General features: G+C 39.3%; 1 protein-coding gene across 12 annotated transcripts in view; it reads left to right on the top strand.

The window, feature by feature from the left end:
• Nucleotides 1-21,432, top strand: part of TDRD3 (tudor domain containing 3) — a 219,654-nt gene that overhangs the window by 156,558 nt on the left and 41,664 nt on the right. For all 12 annotated transcript variants that reach the window (XR_012900634.1, XR_012900632.1, XR_012900626.1 and 9 more), the window contains 2 exons: nucleotides 6,219-7,066; nucleotides 8,842-8,967. Coding sequence is in view for 2 of the 12 variants with exons in the window: in XM_075918923.1 (XP_075775038.1) it covers nucleotides 6,219-7,066; nucleotides 8,842-8,967 (974 nt within the window). In the remaining 10 variants the exon portion in view is untranslated. The remainder of the gene's footprint in view (nucleotides 1-6,218; nucleotides 7,067-8,841; nucleotides 8,968-21,432) is intronic.

Genomic DNA, 21,432 nt, shown 5'->3' with positions numbered 1-21,432 from the left:
GTTATCTGAAAAATATGAATTCCGGCAATGGAATCTCAGAGCTGCCAAGATCTGAGAGAGATACTTTTACTATGTCCATGCCCTGCTACATCACAGGTGTGATACTGCCAGTTACTTTCCTGTTCAGGAATTGACAATTATATGACGTTTATATGGTGGCTTTGTAGCAAAATTTCATTATTCAAATCTAGCATGTGGAATGCTACTGTTTATTGTACATTGTTTATTTTGTGTAATTAACTTTCTATATTTCTAAGCATATACTGAAATGATTGCTTGCTTGTGGCCTTACACTATAATCCCCACCAAAATAATTTCATAATTGGTAGAAAGCTTTCAGAAAATGATAAAACAGCAAGTGTTAAAACATTACATTTAATTGTATTTACATCATACTGTTTCATGTAAAGTATGAACAGACTATACAATAAATCAACCATCTTTTTTTTTCAGAATGATCACCATAAAATGATTTTCAAAATTCACTACTTAAAGAATCTCTGCCCAATCCTAAAACAAATACAGGAGTTGAATATAAACAAATTTCTTCCAAATTTTTTGTGCAGTTATAAATATCTCTCTGAAGTGTCGCATGGCAAACTGATCTGTTGAGTAGCCAACTCTTATCTGTTTAACTTACTAGGAAGTGTCCTCAAACCATGTGAGCTTATCTGTTACCAATATGAACTCCAAAAATTCTTCAACTTATATCCACATTTAGTTTAACCTTCTCTTATTCCGAGTGACAGTTTATACATTATGATACTACTTTTCATATACTTGATATTTAAAATTTAATCTGATGTTCATTTTGTGAGGGAGGAGAAAAAGAAATGATTGTTTTTAAAAACCAAAAAAATGGACTTTTTTATTGAAATTGGATCCTTATTTTATTTAAATTATACGGTAAAATAAATCTGTTCAAAATGAAATCTCAATTTAATACAATGCTTTAACACAATACTGCTTTTATAATCTCTTAAAAAAGCTGACTCCATAAGCTTTTATGAACATTTTTGAGTTAAAGGCTGCTTTTCTATATAAATAAGAATTGGAGGAAACATCTGACTTCAGAGGCCAAGCTTTATGAATATGGCACAGTAGGTCAGCCTAAGTAATTTACAAGCTGGTCTCATTTTCAATCGACTTAAATGTGACTAGAAACTTAATCTTTCAGCATATTTGAAAATTTCACTTTATGCATATATGAAAATTTTCCCAGGCTCACCTGAAATAATCAATTTAGTTCACTGACTATACAGTTAATCCATCATTTAATAAATCACTTTGTAAATGTGAAACTTGTTTTCATAAGGTAAGTTTTTGTATCCAAAACCTTTATGGTTATTTTGTTTAATACAAATACATTTTATATGGCGCATTGCTTGTTTAATTAAATTTTAGTTATTTTAATGAAGCTTAAGACAAATCATGACCAAAAATAATTATCTGGTAAATAAGAGATATATCAATCAACATTTCCTAACACAGTAAAAATGTTTACAGTGTTGCTGTAGCTGTATGGATCCCAGGACATGAGAGACAAAGTAGATTAAATGATATGTTGGACTAACTACTCTTAGTCAAAGTGACAAGCTTTCATGTTACACTGAGCTGAAAAAGAGCTCTCTGTAGCTCAAAAGCTTGTCTCTTTAACCATGGGAAATTCATATTAAAATACACAGTTAATCTGAAAATATCAGTCTATATAATTGCTTAAATAAGTATATATCATTATAGTGTACCCTCTTAGTAGCAATATTGCACCAAATATAGTGTAAAAGCTTGTATTCGGTTACAAATTAACATGTTTAAACATTGCATCGATCAGTGAGAATGCACCTTTTATGTAGAAATAACTAACGAACAAATGGAAAAGTTTATTCAAATCAGCAATTTAAATTGAGCTTTTCTACCTGGTGACTTAAATAATTAATTAAATCACTGTTTTAAATTGACTTGATTTAAATCAGTGCACCTTGTATTAAACTCTTGAAAACACCTAAAGGAACTGCAGGTGTTGCACACTCCTGTGGGCATGTCTACACTGCAGTTAGACAGCCACAGTTGGCCTGCGTCAGCTGACTCAACTTTATAGGGCTCAAACTGCAGGGCTGTTTAATTACAGTTTAGATAGCCAGGACTGGGCTCTTTCCCTGGCTCTAGTATGCTGGAAGGTGAAGGTTCTCAGAGCCCCAGATAGGCACCAGGTTCCACTGATACCTATGTCTACTTGATACAGTGTGTTGAGACCAAATTATGACTTGAGATACGTGGAGGGTTGCAAATGAGCAAGGGTCAACCAATTATTGAAAACCCTACTCGCCAGACAAAAAAGGGACTCGCCACCCTCCCCCACCAAGTGTTTTTTAATGGCATAAATTCCTAATAAGAATAAGAACAGTAATTACTAATAAGTTATTAATAAATATCACCCAAATTATTAATAAATATCTTATAAACCTCTACCTTTTCTCTCTGCTGCCATGTCTCCTCCCCTTGCTCCATCAGCTCCCCTGGTGCCTGCTGCCCCCCAACCCTCACCCTCCTCTGCTGTCCTGAATCTTGCCCTTCTCAGTGCCCTCAGCCTTCCTGAGACCTGCCCCCCCTGCCAGCTTTTCTCCCCCCTGAGTCTGCTCCTCCAGTAGCCCCACTCTGATGACATGAGCTACCCCTCCTCATCCCCTCTCCTAAAACCTCCCTCTACACACCTGCTCTGCCTCTCTCCTCTGGTGCTGGTCCCTCCCCTGCAGGTGTCTGCCTTTCTGCTTCACCACCAGAATCCCTTGGCACCTGCACCCTCCTGATGCCTCCCCATTCCCTCACTGCCCCATTCCCTTTGCCGTCTTTTTTCTTGATACCCACCCCCTCACCACCCTCTTCCCCTGTTTCCCTCATGCCCCTGTGCCCTCACAGATACCTTGTTCCATCCCTGCCTTCCTCATGCCCACCCCTTCTTTCAAGCCTTCTCCCAGCACCTCTCCCTCCCCCCTCTATCCCCCAGTGCCCTTACCCTCTCCTCTCCCAGCATCACCCTGTCCCCCCTCCCACTGACACCTCCCCTCCTGCCCTTTTCCTCATTGCACTTGGCCCCCTGGCATTTGTCTCTCCTGCACCCTTGTCCCTTGGTGCCTTCCCCTTTCTTCTTCTTCTCCTGACCTCCTCCCTTTCCCTCCCCTCAGCACAAGCCCCTTCCCCATATTTTTCCCCTCCCCACAGCCCAGCCCAGACCCTTCCCCTCCCCCATGTCCAGCTCTAGGTTTTTTGCTGCCCCAAGCAAAACATTTTTGTCCCCCCCCCCTTTTCTGTTGTCTTTTACATATGTTTGCATTTTGCAATAGTTTTTTTTGTTTTTGTTTTCATTTTTGTCCTGGCATTTTAGCCCTATAAATAGCAAATAGTATTTTCATTCGTTTGTTTCCATAAAGGCAAAGGCGCTTCGAGTGAACTCCCCCTTTTACTCCCTGCTGGGTCACAGCAGCTTTTTCCTGCCCTGTCCAGCCTCTCCCTGTGGACAGGCACCCTTCACTCCCGACCCACAAGGGGAGCAGGGTGCAGGGATAGCACAGAGGGGTGCAGGGAACAGTGGGGGGAGAGGTACGGGGGTGGTGTGGGGAATGGGAGTCAGAGCCAGAGGAACACAGGGATTGGGGGGAGCAGGGTACGGTGGAGGCACGAGTAATGGGATGTGGGGAGTGGGAGGGGCAGAGGGATCAGGGTCTAGGGGCGGTGCAGGGAATGGGCAGCACAGAGCTGGGGGAGCAGGGATCGGGGGGTGCAAGGGCGGTGCAGAGCCAAAGGGTTGGGTTGCAGGGAAGAGGTATAGCAGGGGATTCGGGGTACAGGGGAGCAGGGGCGGCGTGGGGAACAGGCGGCGGGGAGACAAAGGGGGGCTGGGGCCATGGCAGAACTGGAGCCGGCAGGGCAGGCCCTGGCTATGCCGCGCGCCGCAGCCAGCAGCCAGAGCTGAGCTGCCGCAGCCCTTCAAAATTAACGGGGCCATGTCATGCCAGCGTCCTGGCGCCCCGCCCCGCCCCGCCTCCTTGCACCGGAGCTGCATGCAGCCCTGTGGAAAGAATCACCGCACTTCCCCCTTCCCAGCGGGGCTCTGCTCCTCCGGCCTGCTGGCAGATAGGATGGGGCCGCACCATCCATAGTGCGGGCTTCTGCCAGCCCGTCACAACGGCCCACCGTGGCAGTCCGCCCATGCACTCGCTAGCTGGTAAAATCTACCCGCCACGAGCGAGCAGGCGAGTGTATTTGTCGAGCCCTGCAAACGAGTATCTTGAGGACAGAATTTGGCCTTCACTTTTTACAGTTATTCTGAACTGTATACCTCAAACAATAGTGTGAATAGCCCTATTAAACTTGAAAAGATTGCATACCAAGGAAGAATGGTCTTAAAACTTTCTAAAAATTCTGCTAATCAAAATACTTTATACTCTTTTTCATAAGACCAAGTAAAAAAGTTGGCACGAGAGATTGTCCAAGACTTCATTCTTGATGAAAGTACATTTTTTCATTAAAAATTGTATTGGACAAAGTGGCATACATGTGACCATAAAATAGCATAAGCAGTTGTTCCAAAATTTTATATTCAGCTGGTTTGTTTTGCTCATCTTCCTCAAGGACATGTGCAATGAATTGTCATTAATATTTCTAAAAATTTGGCCAAAACAAAAATAAAAGGGTTACCCTGAAGGATATTACATTTACTTACACCGTATATTTTATGGTGTCGTATGCAATCTGACTTAAAATTATAATTCCCAGCTATTAGCTGCTAGTGCCTGGTAGGGATGTTAACGAGTAGTTGACTAACTGATAAACCTAGGCTTATCAGTAAATCTAGTCAACTAATCACATTCCCCCCTCCCCCGCCGCTGCCTTTGTTTCTTAAAAGCTGATTCCCCCCAGCACCAGCACTGTGGTGCCAGCTGTCTCCCCCACTTCGCGCTGCTTCCTTTATCAGAGGCAGCAATGGGGGAGGGAGGCGGGGGAAACCGGGGAGGCTGCTCCAGTAGCAGCCCGTGTCTGCAGGAGTTCCCAGCTCCTTGCTTGGGCCCCCAGTGGACAGGGTCTGCTGGACCTAGAGCAAGACAGGCCAGAGTAAGCCCGGCTCAGTCCCAGCTTGTGCTGGTCCAGAAGCTAATCGAACTGCAGCTCTGCATTTTAAGTGAAGTAAGAGCCCGGCAGGCTGGCAGCCCCGCTCTTACTATATTTAAATCGAAGAGCTGCAGCGGCGGTAGGTCCAAGACCTGGCATAAGCCGGGACTGAGCACCTTTGCTTATAGGCTAATTGTGTAGTAGATAGAATTTTTATCAACTATACAATTAGTGAAATACCCACTTCTTAACATAGCTAGTACCTGGTATATAAACTTGATTCAGCAAGGTACATAAGTATGTGTTAACTTTGAACAGGTCAGTTGTCCCACTGATTTCAGAGAGTCCATTTCAGAGAGTCCCACTGATTTCAGCTAACTTCCCTTGCTGACTCAGTCTATTTTGATACTTTTTCGGACAAAATTAAATATTGGAAAGATGGCTTCAAGTATTACTGCATACGCTTTGAGAGTTATAAACTTTCTAGTTAGATCTCTGACTTCTTCATAAGGTCTCACTGGTATGTCCCATTTAAAATGGTTAGCTCATATCCCTTTTTCAGATACTGTGCCCGTTTGCTGCCAAAAAGACTAAAACATGGCCATGTATCTAGAGTGTGTCTGATATCCTCTTGTCTCTTGCTCTAAAGTTGGAAGCCTTAATTAATTAAAAATCTTCCTTTTTAAAAAAAAGTTTTTGTCTTTTCTCAATCTTGGGATCTTTATTCCTCCCTCCTCCCAAATGACAGTTGTTTAAGCAAGTTGCCTTTGGGGAAAGATGAGTAGCTTCCTGAAAATTTCACACCAACACTTTCACGAGTGTAGGTATTTGGTGGACATACCAACAGAATGTGGTGTATATTTCCTACTGGCTTTGGGAATCAATCTCAAATTGAAGCCCAATTCTCCCCGTGTTCAACACAGTGCATTGTTCTATTGCCACAGGACATGGGTAAACCCCATTTGTTTTTTTCAACTTATCATAGAACTGCTGTATCTTTCAGTGTTTGACATGATATTTCTTAAAACTGATTCTTTGTGTGTGAAGTTAATTGTTCATGAGACAAATTAATTGTGCCAGTATTTGAAACAGTGTTTTTTTATTTTTTGTAGAACCAAAATCACAGTCTCATCCACAGCATCAGATACAACACAGAATGCTGAATACAGAGCAGAATGGCATAAAAGACTACAGCCATCCAAGATACCTTCCTCGAAATGATATTAGACAGCCAAGAAATGAGAAACCCCCTCGTTTTCAAAGGGACAGTCAGAATTCAAGACAGGTTTTGGAAGGTAGTGGGTTACCAAGAAACAGAGGTCCTGAAAAACACAGCTCCTTAGGACCAGAGCAATGGACTGAAGATAAAAATAAGTGTGATAGACCTTATCCAAGAAATGATAGGCTAAAGGATATTGGTTATCCCGCAGCCTCTCACCAGAGTGATTTTTCTTTTAAAAAGAGGGATAATGCTATGCAGAGCAGACTAGGAAAAGGGGTTTCATTCATGGAACTGAGTGAGAATTCTAGTATTCAAGATACCACAGATGACAATAATCAGAAACGAGGGAAGAAGGAAAACCAAATACATAGTCCTGATAATTTTTATGACATGAAAACACGAACAATAAGTAATGAAACTTTCAGTTTAAAAAATGAGCAACGTTTTGTTATGAATAGTGACTACCAGAATCCTGTTAGAACTGATAATTTTAATGCTTTACCAAATGGAGATACTGAACATCTACAAAAAGGAAGACGAGTAGGACCTATTAAATCACCAGGACCCAGTGTTGCTGCACCTTTTGAACACAAATTGTTGTATTATAATGCTGGTCCCAAAAGGAGATCTGGGCCCATCAAACCAGAAAAAATACTGGAACCATCTGTTCCCATGGAGTATGGAAAAAGCTGGAGACCAGGGGATGAATGTTTTGCTCTTTACTGGGAAGACAACAAGGTATGCCCTACTTAAGTAGGAAATACAGTAAATTGTATCTTTAAAAACAAAGGGAGGGGAGGGGGCTTAAATGTATTCCCACAGAAAGAGGAAATGAGTGTGTAATCTCTTAACTTGAACTGGTATCTTGTTACCTAGGGCTGCATATGTGAGATACATGACACACTAAGTTTTAGGGAATGGAAGCCAAATTCCTTGCTCTCCAGAGTGGTCTGTATGGTGAACAAACGATATTTTTTACTAATTTTAAGACCCTGTGGTCATGAAATTGACCAGACCAAATTGAACTGTGAATTTGGTAACACCTTATCCTATCTCTGTTGCCATCCCATTCTTTTGGTTTTTTAATCTCCTGTCTCTCCACTCCCCCTATTTTTTTCATAATCTGAAACTACATTAAATTGTGGTGAGGGTTTGCTTGTTGATCCAACAGGTAATATTTCTAATTATTTAATGTGTCTGGTTTTTTATCAGATGTGATTTGTATTATTTTATTATTTTAAGCAGTCATTCAGCTGTATAAATGTTCATAGTGGAAGTGGCTAGGCCAGTTTTGGAAATGTTTTTTTTTCTTTTAAACAAAGGAGCAATTAAGAGTTTTTTGTTTGTTTAATTTTTAATCTGCCTCTGTTTATATGACTCGGATAAAATGGTCACCTGCATATACAAATGTTTATAGTCATGAGAACAGATTAATGAAAGGGCTTTATCTTTCCAATATATGTGCATGAATGGAATCAGTATATATGTATCAGGTACATTCATGTATGGATTGATTTTTTTTATAAAAATAGTTTAATTTTTGTGTGATGCTTGAATTGCTGGGTTGTGGATAGTGAGGAACTCACAATAATGACATAAAATGTGCTGATCAAGAACATTAATTCATTGCTTTCTGCTAATATTGTATTCTTCGTGAAAATTAGCTACTATAAATGTATTGATAGTTACGGACTGATTTATGCCTGTGCAGTCTCCAGGTTCTGTAGCTAAGTGGTCAAGAGCAGTGGTGATAGTGGTGATTGTAATTGCTATAAAAATAATTATTTCTTCCATCTTCAACTCTATAAAGAGTGGTAGCATATTCTCTACAGATTTGTTTCAGTCTGTAGGCTATCTGAAGATAGACTGTAGACAATTTTATACAAGACTGATGCAGGCTAGGGAGGATTAATTTAAATGAACTAATTTGAACATGTTTCAGTTTAGCTCTGTATGGAAGAAAAAGGTCGATGTTAGTTTGGCTCACCCCTGCTCTAAATCTCCTTTAAGATCCTTGCAGAAATTAAATAAGTGTATGCATCCAAATTTCTTGTTTTCTTGGAGTTAGAAAAATGGATCCCTACTCTCCTTCTTTAAATCCTCCTAGAAGGTAAAATAGTTCTCATTTTGATACCACTTTTATGTCTCTGATAATGCCATGATGTCTTCCCTGTATATTGAACCCCAAATTACTTAGGCATTCTATTGATTTAGAAATGCTCACACATTTTTGTAATAGCCTGAATATGTTCTGAGTAACATTTCAAAATGCATTAGCTCAGTCTACTCACTTTCTTTATTCCATTGTCTAAATATGTCCATGTAATCATGGACATGTACATTTGTATTTTGCTTTAAACTGACACGAGTTTCTAATCTATGAATATCTGGTACAAACATTTTTAAAAATATAATAAATTTTAAATGGTTTAAAATACAATCTTTTAAAATGTTTTTATTTTCTTTCAGTATTTAATCCAGTATTTTATGACCTTTTGAAATTTCTCTTTAAGTTTTACCGGGCAGAAATTGAAGCTCTTCATTCTTCTGGAACAACTGCAGTTGTTAAATTCTGTGATTATGGAAACTATGAAGAGGTGCTACTAAGCAACATCAGGCCAATTCACGCAGAGGCATGGGTATGTGATAACAAATTGTATACAAAGATATAATCTACATTATTTGTATAAAATATGTAGCTTTCAACACATGAGTGCTGCAAAGGGTATACATGTAAAAGAACTGTGTAGAAAAATACTTTAAAACTGAATAGATCTGCCTTAGTTACTTAAATAAACACTCCATAATAATAGGAAAGAATCCTGTGGTATTATTTTTCATGTATAATAAAATTAAATTGTATTCTTTTGAAAATGGATACCATTATTAACTTGTTAGAGAAACAATGATTTGTATATGCAAAATGAGCATTTTATGCATATTTTATTCTCTCTCAAGTTTGTGTGGAATACAAAGTGACTGTCATAATAAGATTTCTGGTTCACTAACATGGCTATTTTGTTTCTTTACATATAAAGACTAGGAAAAAAGCCTTTCAAATATACAAATTTATTCCAAAAGCTTTTATTATGTGTATATGTACAGATAAAAAATACAGATTTGTTTGTATCATGATTTTTGTTTTTTGTTTCATTTATTTCTTCTTTGCCAAATATTATGCCAGAACTATGTGATTTATAAGGGTTGCTTAGAACATATTGGCCTTTTAGCATTTAATTTTTGGAAATATGCAATGCTACATGTAAAGAGTAAAGCATTATTAGTTTTTCACTTAAGATTCCTATTTATTATCCCAATAAATGCACAAAAGTTAGTTTTTACAGCCTACATAACTAATTTCTTCTCTTAATCTTGAGTGTGTTTGTGTCATCCCTAGAGATCTTAACTGTCATTAGTGCTTTTAATGATCCTCACTTCCTAGTCAGTTCCTAACAGCCATGTTGGTATCATCTTGAAGATAGAATGGTTACCCAGTATTCACTCCCAAGTTGCTAACTGTTGTCTTAATTCTTACCTCTCATTCTCTGCACCTTCCTTGTGGATTTTGTTTTTATTTGTTTGGCAACTCTACAGAATCTGAATTTTTTTCTAGTTTCTGCATTAATATTCCTTTGAAGTCTCAATCTTATTTCCACTGGTTGAACTTTTATTTAGTCCTCCCCCCTCCCCTCTCTTAGGATACAATTATTTCCTAACTCTTGGCATTGCAAAACCTTTCACTTGTTAGGTTCCTCAGTCCTTTCTTCCATCTTTTCTCCTTGAGATTCACCACAATCGGATAGTGGGTCTCAAGCTGATTATGGAAAAACCCAGATATTTTGCTGCTCATATAGCCTTGCAGGTTGAGTTTCTTGCATGAAAAAACTATTTGCACTTTGTGCTTTACTTTTATGTTCTGATGCTAAATCTAATTCTCATTTTACATACATACCTCTTCAACTTTTCAACATTTATTGAAATCTTGCTCTAATGCTAAGAGAGACCTTTTTAAGTTGTTTTGGGATTTCTCTCTCTTTCCCCTTCCCCTTGTATTCACACAGTAACCCATGTAACTAAGTAATGTTAGACAACCTATTCAGCAGTGCAAAGTGAAGTTCTAGTGCCTTGTGGTTCACCATAAAATGTTAAGACTTTCTGGGACTTTGTTAATACAATCCAATTCATAACCTTCTCCAAATTGACGGCAGGGATTCCTTTCCTTCTATCTTTTTTTGTTGTTGCTGTCAACTAGAGTGGCTGTGTTCCATCATTTAGAGGGATTCTCTGCATTTAACTTTAGTCTTTATCTCACAATACTGGGCCTTAATAATCTGTTTTGAAAATGATATGTACATGCAGGCATCTTCTTTGTCCCATACTTCAGCTCTGGCTCTATGATACTGCTTGATTTTCCAAGTTGTATTTAAAAGCATCTTTTGAAGCAACAATCAGTGCTGATACCAGGCACTTCAGTGATTTGACACTATGCTGCAGTATATTCAGTGGCGTATTCAATCTGTTTTTCAGCTTACTTGTCACTGTTTTTTCCTAAAAACTTTTGGTGCTCATAAACTGCAACACATCCAAAACTTCTCAAAATACATCTAAACAGAGAAAGTACTACTTTGCAGGAGGATGAGGCAAAAATGTCATGTCAGTCAGCAGCAAAGTAGGAGCCATTAAACTAAAGGCGGATGGAAAATCCTGCTTAACCATAGTATTTTTTTGGTTTTTTGGGCTGATCTCCTGTATGACCACCCAAATGTGATGCTGAGATATTGCTGATATCCTGCTTTCCCCATTAGCATAACTATCAAACTGCTCATTGTAGAAGTATAGTGATTCTGTGTAATCAATAAGAAAAAATATTTTCTTTACATTGCCAGATAGCAATAAGACTGGACTTCTTCGGTGAAAGAGTCTTGTGTCTTTGTTGGCATGTAGATCTTATATTTCTTGGTTTCTCTTTAACTTCCACCTCATCTGAAAAAGTTATTGCAAGATAATATTAAGGCTCCTAGAGTTACACGTGGAAATCTGTTGTTGCGGAGTGATAGTCCACCTGCTGTGTTCTTCTGTTACCTACTTTTCTCTGGGTTCTGGTATGTTTCTTTTTAAAATCAGCTAATGTACTGATTGCTAGAAGTATGAAAAACCAAAACATTTGCATTAGTAGACCAAATGCTACAAATCTAACTCTGATAAATTACACAAGGTAAATAAAAGGGCTACTGAGTATTGTTTTTTTTAAAGACCCTGTTAACAGTTATCATTGTATTTGTCTTGCAAAAATAATAGGTCTTCATAATTTTGCTTAGCTCTTATACTAGATGTATAAAAACCTCTATCTGACTGTTTTAATAAAAATATTATATTTTATATTATTTAAGATTTCCTTTAATGGTCATCTCCAGCATAAGGTTTTGAAAATGTACCCTCATGTTTCCTTAAATGTAGCAGTGGTCACTTAATGAAAATGTTATATTCCTGATTAAAAGAAAACCCACCAAAAAGCCTTTGTAGAAATAACAATTGCTCGTTTTTCTATTAAAAATGTAAAGTTATAAAAGCAAACTGAAACGCATGAACTGTTAAGGGGCTTCATGACTCAATTAATAGTCTGTTGTGTGGAAAAATAAAATAAAGTGAAGATAATAATTTAAACCTAAAGTGTTAATTTTTTTCTCTACTTTTTAGGATTATTGTTTTCTCATTAATTGCTACCTGTTTTCTTTCCAGCATAAGAGTTTACTTGGTCACTTCATTATGAAGATCATTTATTTTCTCCTTTTCCTTCCTGTCATCCCTAGATAATAATTTGGGAGGTTTTGCTCCTGGAATTCCAGGTAGCATTTTCGCTGGTGGTTATAATTGCTGTTTTCCTATAATGTAAGGGAAGGCATCCCCTCCCCTCCTCTTCCTTCCCCTCCCATCTCCACAAATTGTAATCTCATTTTTGTGCTTCTAGATTCCAACTAGCATTAAGTTCATAGGAACTTTTCTCCTCTCCCCTCTACTTAAATAATAGTTGTTATAAAATAAAGTCTATAATTTTTGTTGTAGTCTCTTCCTGAATCCCACAGGACAGTTTTACCTTGAGCATTATCTCTCTCCTCAGCATGAAACAAGGAGGTAAAGAATTTACAATCAAGATAAGTATAATGATGCTGTTTCCACACTGTTGCTTTGTGAGGCATGGAATCCATTCATCAGCTAATTTTGAGTTTTGGACTGTCCAGTATAGGAAGACTGCAGAAAGAAGAGGGAAAAAGAAATCAGTCTAAGTCTCCAGCTGCATTATTTCTGTGACAGAAATACTTCTTTTGGGGCTGGGTAACAGTCTTAATTCAAGGTGGTCTTGCTTCCCGCTTTCTGTCCCCTTCCTCACAGACCTGTAGGCACTTTCACAAGTTCTGACCCTTTTTTAAAGAAGACTGTATCTTTGGCCTTTCCCCCCAATAGTTTGTAATGCCAGGTAAATTAAAAATCTTAGGCCCTTTTCCAGCAGCTTTCCTTTGCTGGAGTAATGAACCGAGGTGTGCTTCCAGCTGCCTCTTCTACTTATATTCAATCATGCAGTACTGTCTTGGCTGGAGAAAATTGTTGTTGCAGGTTGTGGAAGTCAGTCTTTCTGGGGCTCAGGGTACCCCTTCAAAGATCTTGATTTATATCAACTATGGATTCCTTGAAGTATCTGATGTTCTTAGAACACTAGAATTGGAAGGGACCTTGAGAGGTCATAGAGTCCAGTCCCTTGCCTTCATGGCAGGGCTCTGTACCATCTAGACCATCCCAGATAGATGTCTATCTAACCTGCTCTTAAATATCTCCAGAGATGGAGATTCCACAACTTCCCTAGGCAACTTATTCCAGTGTTTAACCACGCGGATGGGAAGTTTTTCCTAATGTCCAACATAAACCTCCCTTGTTGCAGTTTAAGCCCATTGCTTCTTGTCCTATCCTCAGAGGCCAAGGAGAACAATTTTTCTTCCTCCTCCTTGTGACACCCTTTTAGATACCTAAAAACCGCTATCATTTCCCATTTTCATTGTTGTTTTATCATCTAACTACAGATGGGTTCTTGCTTATCACTTGCTTTAGCCACTTAATAATGGGGCTGCCAAGTAAGATTCTTCTAACATAGTATTTCTCAAAGCAGGGGAGGAAGCTAGGGGCACAACCCAAAAGAGGTCACAAAAGACTATTATAGATAAGTTATGACAGCGGCAGATGCTGGCCAAGTGTCTAGCTTTGAAGGCAGCACTGCCACCAGCAGCAGCACAGGAGTAAGGGTGGCAAGGTATGGAGGAGCCTGAAATATTTTCAAAGGGGATCCCAGCAAAATATTGGGAGGATTCTTAATGCAATCTAATATACTGATCTAAAGATTGCCCTAGGAGAACTACCCATCTCTACCTGCATCCATTAGAAATTCTGCTTTTTATACCTGCTTCCGATAGGCTTCAAGAACGTCTTTTTCACCATTAGGAAAACCTCCAAGTAAATAGTTTGATTTACTTTGTGTTGAATGACTGAGGATTCGCTTGCACAAGATTTCCACGATCTCCTCTTTCCTTTCCCTCATTTTCCCCAGCACTCTCACATTGGATATGTCTAGATTACATGCCTCTGCCGACAGAGGAATGTAAAATAGGCTATCCAACATAGTCAATGAAGCGGGGATTTAAGTATCCTCCGCACCGTGCTGGCTCAGCTGATCGTTGACACAGCACGCGAGTCAAGACGCATAAGGGAGGTCCCTTCACGAGGCATAAGGGAGCGGTCGACAAAGGCTTCCCTTGTCGACCGATCCGCGTCTTGACTCGCGTGCTGTTCTGACAATCAGCTGAGCTGGCACAACGCAGTGGTCATTTTTATTTTAACGACGCTGGGGATGTTTAAATCCCTGCTTCATTGACTATGTCGGGTAGTCTATTTTACATGTCTCTGTCGGCAGAGGCATGTAATCTAGACGTACCTATAGTGTCCATTTGAAAAGATACCATTGTAGGCGCTGTCTCTCACATGCTAAGAGCATGTTTTCTAGCTCAGGTAAAGATATGTGCTAGCTATGCTTACATTAGCCTGTTTAAAAAGTAACAGTGTAGTCAAGAAGTGACTTGGATCATGTTTGTATGGCTATCCCTGCCTACACAGCCATTTTTAGTGCACTAGCTTAAAAAGAAGTAGTGTGTGTGTTCGTCTGCCCAAGCTGGGAAGCACACTATCAGCTACAGTGTAGACATATCTGAATGGACAAAAGCAGTATGGAAAGTAGCTCTTGTGGTTCTCTTGGATTAGGTGTCAGTGAAGATTTCCATCGTGGTATGTGTAGGCTGTACAATTCTACATGTTTCTCTTGTCAAGCAGACCACTGTAGGCAATTTCCCAATCACTTGAGCCCTTTCCCTTTCCCCATTTTGTGTTTGCTCAGAAGTGTTAAATACCTTTACCATCTAAAGGATAAACTTACCATCCCACTCTTTTAACCCTTCAGAAAGTCTTTAATTGAATCTAGTCAACAGTTTAGGTATCCAATTTGATGTTGTTCTTATGTTGGGGATGGAATAATTGTTCTTTTTTTTTTAAGGGTTTAAGGGTTTTGTTTTTTATTTTATTTTAAAATGGACTATTCTTCTCCTTACTATTTCTCCAAAAAATTTGGCTTCCAGGCCCCTCAGAAGTGTAATGTGACTAATTTGTTCTGACTTATGTCTTACAATTATTATTATCTGAATAATACCCTTTAGAGTCTCTTTTTATGGGACTTTACAAACTTAGTCCAATAAGACTTACTCCAATAAGATGTTCACTTTCTGTATAAAAATTAGATATGTCTTCTCTCTGCTGAAATTAATTTAGTTAGTACATATGCTAGTTACAGAAAGAGGCACACATCTTTTGGATAGGTACTGTTTCTCTACAACTCTCTATCTGGAAGCATATGATTGAAAGGGGGAAGAGACAGTGGACTGACAAAAAATTACTGTGTGTTCATGCAATCCCTTTTCTCCATTAAATTTGGGAATTCGATTGACTGCCCTTAAAGGATTAGCTCAGGAATTTTATAAAGGAAGAAGGAAGTGAGAGGAAAATAATTATTCCTACTTTGGTTGATGGTTTTTTGCTCTTTGGAGAGAGAAGATGTACATGTTATCTTTAGTAGCGTAGAGAAGAAATTATGACAAATCCTATTCTTAGTAAATAATGAATAAATAATTGTATTCCCCTTTCTGTTCTGTTCTACTATATACAGTACATATTCAGCAGATGCAGAACTTATGATGAAGGTTTTCATTTCCCTTCCTTGGACAGTCACACTAACGACCCTGATATTTTGGGGTTTTCTTCATTAGTTGGCATTTTGTAGGCATTATCTTTTTCCCTCTGCTGAGAAACATTTTCCACTTGAGGAAATACTTTCTTAAAAAATAATTTCAATTGACTGTGAAATAGATTGGAGGCAGAAAAGCAATTTGGCTCCTGCCTTGGTAGTAATAAGTCATGTGGAATATCTTTTTTTTCCTATTGAGACCTTCAAAATATAGCAAATATACTTAGAAAATTAATAAAACTTATGAAGAACACTACGTTTTCTGCTTCTGATATTCTGGCAAACCATTTTTTTGTTCTCAGGTGGACTTATCAAATATTTGTTATAATACTGGCAAGAATGGCACTGAAGGTCTCCCTATGTGTTGTTAATGTCAATTCAGTTTAGAGTTCATTTCATGTCCCAAGAAAAGCTTTTGTAATTAGCTGTAATTTGGTGGTAGGCTTCTGATTTTGGACATTTCTTTTTACAACTATAGGAAAATAGTAGTACAGTAGACTTCCGATAATACAGAACCTTTGGGACCTAGGTAGTGCTGGATTATCGGATGTGCCGGACTATCAGGAGGTCCTATAAACTGGTTTTATTTATATATATATATATCTTTATTTTATATATATATATACACACACACACATACTGTATACAGTATATACTGTATATAAAGTGTTTTAACCCTTTTTATTGTACATACTGTATATAGAATACTGTAATGTTTTAGGTTTTTTAACCTTTTTTTTACCCTTTTGCTCAGTTCAGCTGCTGCCCCTGCTGCCTTGTGACTCATTTTTTGCCGAAGGTCACTCACTAGGCTCTTAACATTTTGATGCCGGACTATCGGAAGTGCCATACAATTGGATGCCGGGTTATCAGAGTTTTACTGTAGTTTAAAAATCAGTACTGCTCAGCAAGCCAGGAGTGAGCGTAACCAGAAAAGGAAACTCATGAGAGCTAAAATATTTCCTACAAATTAGTCTGCTTTTATGTCCTGTGAAAACTTGTGTTGGAGAGGTTTGATCCTTACACAAGTCATGTCTGCACTATAGAAATTTCTATATTTTAACCATGGCTGTTAGGCAAATTTAGGGAAAAACTGACCACTTCACTACATTCCTCTTCTAGCTCTGATCTGTTGTTGCATAATGAGACAAATACGTATGGCTAATTTTGCATGTGTGTTCTATCTCACAAGTATGCAGTGTGATATCAATCCCAGGATATTAGTGAGACAAGGCAGATGAAATAATACCTTTTATTGGACTACTTTTGGTAGGAGAGGCAAATGGCATTTACAAGGGAGCTGAGGTGGGAGAGGCCTGTTTTTATTTTTAGCCTCAAGCTTCAAGATACCATCATGCCAATGTGAAAAGAACTGTAAAATTCATATCACATTATATCATTAGTTTATCCTTTGGAACACACAACCAAAAACACTGTTTTTACACTTCAATTGCCAGAATATTTAGCACAATTGTATTTTCTTGCCATATTTTTGAGACCCAGTTAGGTCTTACACAAACTAACTCTGTGTCTTTTCCCTTGTAGCCAGCATTAAACTTAACCATGTTAAATGTTAATCAAAACATAGTTTCAATATAAGAAATTCTCAAGTTTTTCAATAAACTAGACTTAAAGGAAAAATCTTTCTTTGTCTTTATTCTGGGTTTTATGTGGATAGTTCTATAATCTAGAATTTTGTTTGTTAAGCAAAGCCAGTTGGTATTAGAAAGTTAACATTTGACAGTCATTACCACGTTGTGGCTTTGGAGATATCACAGCATTTCTTAATATTTAGAAATAAGATTGTCTTGGTGTTTCTCAGATACTTTTTGGAGTAATTCTTGGTAAATGTGGGCCTTTTAAAAGGCAAACTCTGTAAATGACTTGTAAGGTCTTAAAGTGCCAGATTTGTACCCCTGTAGACTGAGGTCTTGTATCTAAGTTCTTCAGTAATCTCAACTGATAGATTTTATAGTATATATATGATTATATGTATTACCACAGAGTCTGTTTTCTAGTCATGGCTCAATAGACCATTGGGCTAGAGGCTGTTCAAATGCAGAACAAAATTCTTTATGCTAGGTCTAAGAAAACTAAGAAATTAAATGGAAAAAATAACTACCGTATATACTCGAGTATAAGTCGACACGAATATAAGCCGAGGCACCTAATTTTACCCCAAAAAACTGGGAAAAAGTATTGACTCGAGTATAAGCCTAGGGTAGGAAATGAGGCAGCTACTGGTAAATGTAAAAAATGAAGATAGATACCGGGTCTAGCCCCGGAAGTCGGGGCGAAAGCTGCTCCGGTGCCCCTGGTCTGCTGGAGACCGTCTCCAGCAGACCAGGGGCACCGGGCGGGTTCCCGCGCTTCTGAGGCTTTGCCAGAGCAAAGCCTCAGAGGCGCGGGACCCCCCGCGGCTGCGGCTTCAGTCCGGGAGCCTGTGGTCTGCTGGGGACGGTCCCCAGCAGACCACAGGCTCCCAGATTGAAGCGGCAGCAGCGGCGGTTCCCCGCGCCTCTGAGGCTTTGCTCTGGCGGGCAAAGCCTCAGAGGCGCGGGGAACCGCCGCTGCTGCCACTTCAATCTGGGTGCCTGTGGTCTGCTGGGGACCGTCCCCAGCAGACCACAGGCTCCCGGACTGAAGCCGCAGCCGCGGGGGGGTCCCGCGCCTCTGAGGCTTTGCCCGCCTCAGTTCTCGAGATGCTGACTCGAGTATAAGCCGAGGGGGGCATTTTTCAGCACAAAAACTGTGCTGAAAAACTCAGCTTATACTCGAGTATATACGGTATGTTAATTGTTGAGCTAGTGCTTTAAGCCAATTTACATTTTGACAGATACCTACTTCCTTATCTCTAAGAAATGTACATAGGTGATTCAGAAAAAAAAATTCAATAGAACCACTGAGCTAAATGCAATGTCAATCACACTCTAAAAGTCAAAATATTACTCCTCTGGTTAAAATGCCTCGCTGTTATTATGGCACATTCAAGAGCTTGTCTTTACTATTGTGCTAAATTGTCATCACTGCAATCAGTGCAGTGACATCAATTTAGTGGATCTGGTGAAGACATGTTGATTGGAAGAGCACTCTCCTGTCAACATAGTTTCCAATTCTTCTTGAGGTGGATTAATTATGTCAACAAGAGAGTGTCTCCCACCGACAGCACAGTGTATACATTAAGTTACTGTAAGTTACGTTGCTCAGCAGTTGAGTTTTAATATTCAGAATAACAGAGTCAAATAAAAATGAACAGCAATAACAACATCTTACCTTATGAACAGACAGTGGGAAACCGAATGAATTCTAGTGTTTCTTTATTCTGGTTATGGTGACTTATTAATCATGTTTTGCTGCCAGCAGTCCTTGTCTTCACACTTCAAGAATAGTTTCAAGCACATCTGGAATGCGGCTATTTTAGTTTTGAAGTCTAAGTTAAGGTATACCAACTGTAAGAAATGCTTTCTGAATGTGGAACACTGTAGTGCTGGATTTGTTTACAACTCTCTGAAACCAGATTGTCTCAAGGATCTTGAAAAACACATGTATGGCATGACATCATGTTGGCTATCTTTGAAGTAATGTGACCTTCAATCTTGAAAACCAGATTTAATAACACACTAAATGAACTGATCTCTTGAGTAGGGGTCCAATCCTGAAAAGTACTAACTCTCTCTTGGGGAGGGTGTGCTGAGCTATCTTAACTCTTGTGGAAATCAGCATCTTGTTTTGAGCCTTGTGAAAGTATTCTTAGTACATACTAGCAAATATGACAACTCAGTACTCTGAGTATGGATGGATAAAAAATGTTTCCTTTTTCATGATTTCAGAATGTTAGCTCTCAGTGTATGAAAGAAATAATGTGAAAAAAAATCCTGTGTCTTCTCTTGTTTCACATTTCACAGTCTGCAAGAAAGGAGATAAAAGTTTCACAGAGATGATTTACCTCTTAGGTTAGAAAAAATGTTTTAACCAGTATAGGTGCACATTATGCACAATTGTAGATTGTCTCGAGTGTATCTCTATTGATGGAAATTACATCCTGTCAAAGGTACATCTGACAGCAGCTCCATTAGGGATTTCAGAATTAGTGTTCATTTCATTTTTATATAGATGCAGTTATAGATATAAACTCTTAACAAAGAAATCAGGCCTTTAACAAAATTTAAAATGCATAGCCATTGAAAAAATGAACATAAGAACGGCAGTACTGGGTCAGACCAAAGGTCCATCTAGCCCAGTATCCTGTCTACCGACAGTGGCCAGCACCAGGTGCCCCAGAGAGGGTGGACCAAAGACAAGGATCAAGCGATTTGTCTCCTGCCATCCCTCTCCAGCCTCTGACAGACAGAGGCCAAGGACACCATTTTATCCCCTGGCTAATAGCCTTTTATGGAACTAACCTCCAGGAAATTATCTAGCTTCTCTTTAAACTCTATTATAGTCCTAGCCTTCACAGCCTCCTCTGGCAAGGAGTTCCACAGGTTGACTACACGCTGTGTGAAGAAGAACTTTCCTTTATTAGTTTTAAACCTGCTCCCCATTAATTTCATTTGGTGTCCTCTAGTTCAACTATTTAGGGAACTAATAACTTTTCTTTATCGGCCCTCTCCACACCACTCATGATTTTATAGACCTCTATCATATCCCCCCTCAGTCTCCTCTTTTCTAAACTGAAAAGTCCCAGTCGCTTTAACCTCTCCTCATATGGGACCCGTTCCAAACCCCTAATAATTTTAGTTGCCCTTTTCTGAACCCTTTCCAAGCTATTAGTCACACAGCTACACTATTTTCTAAACACATGTGCAGAAAACCTAAATTTGCTTCTTTCATAAAACTTCATGTAGTATTAAAATTCTACTCTTGGGCTCTGAAAATGCGTGCACATAATTACCATACTTAAAATAATTTTATAATCGTTGAATCTGCCAAACAACTGTTAGAAAGAGAAAAAGAGCCCTTAAATCTTTTGGCAGGGATGTCAGATAAGGATGTTAAATTTAGATACATCAACTAATTGAATGGTCAATGCTATTCGATTAGTCAATAAGGGCACCTCCTCCTTTGAAATGTAGCTAGAGCCCTACTGGCTCTTTCAGTTTCAAAGGCAGAAGTGCCACAGGGAGCACTGGGCCAGCAGGGGACTCAAGCAGTCCTCCACTGGCTCCGCGCTCCCTGTTTTTGAAATGTACAAGAGCTCCCACCCTCGGGGGCGGGGGGAGAGGGAACGCGGAGCCCACGGGGGACTGCCTGACTCCCCCACTCACCCCCTGCTTCTGCGGCACTTCTGCTTTTGAAATGTAGCAAGAGCCAGTAGGGCTCTTGCTACATTTCAAAGGAGGAGGTGCCCTTAGTGACTAATCGAATAGCTTTGACTATTCAATTATTTGATGTATCTAAATTTAACATCCTTATCTGACATCCCTGCCAAAGAGCTTTGCTCTTGCTACATTTCAAAGGCAGAAGCGCCACCAGTTCCCTGCTGCACACCACACCCTCCCCCAGAGACAGTGCTGGGGGAACCAGCTTTTAAGCCGGCTCCCTGAGCACTGGCTCCTCTACTCCCCTTGCTGCCTCTCTCTGATAGAGGCAGCAAGGTGGGGGTGGAGAGACGTGACTAATCAACTTGACTCTCCTATAAGCATATGCTATTGGATAGTCGTCAAATCGCTTACATTCCTAATGTCAAATGATTTAAGATTTACAGCTCCTTCACTTCTAAAATTATGGATTTAACCGTATTTTCAAGAAGTGTTTAGGAACTCAGTTC

This window comes from Pelodiscus sinensis, chromosome 1 (assembly GCF_049634645.1).
Source record: "Pelodiscus sinensis isolate JC-2024 chromosome 1, ASM4963464v1, whole genome shotgun sequence".
Taxonomy (NCBI): domain Eukaryota; kingdom Metazoa; phylum Chordata; order Testudines; family Trionychidae; genus Pelodiscus; species Pelodiscus sinensis.
The sequence above is the reverse complement of the archived record's forward strand: the minus strand, read 5'-3'. Positions and strand labels throughout refer to the sequence as shown.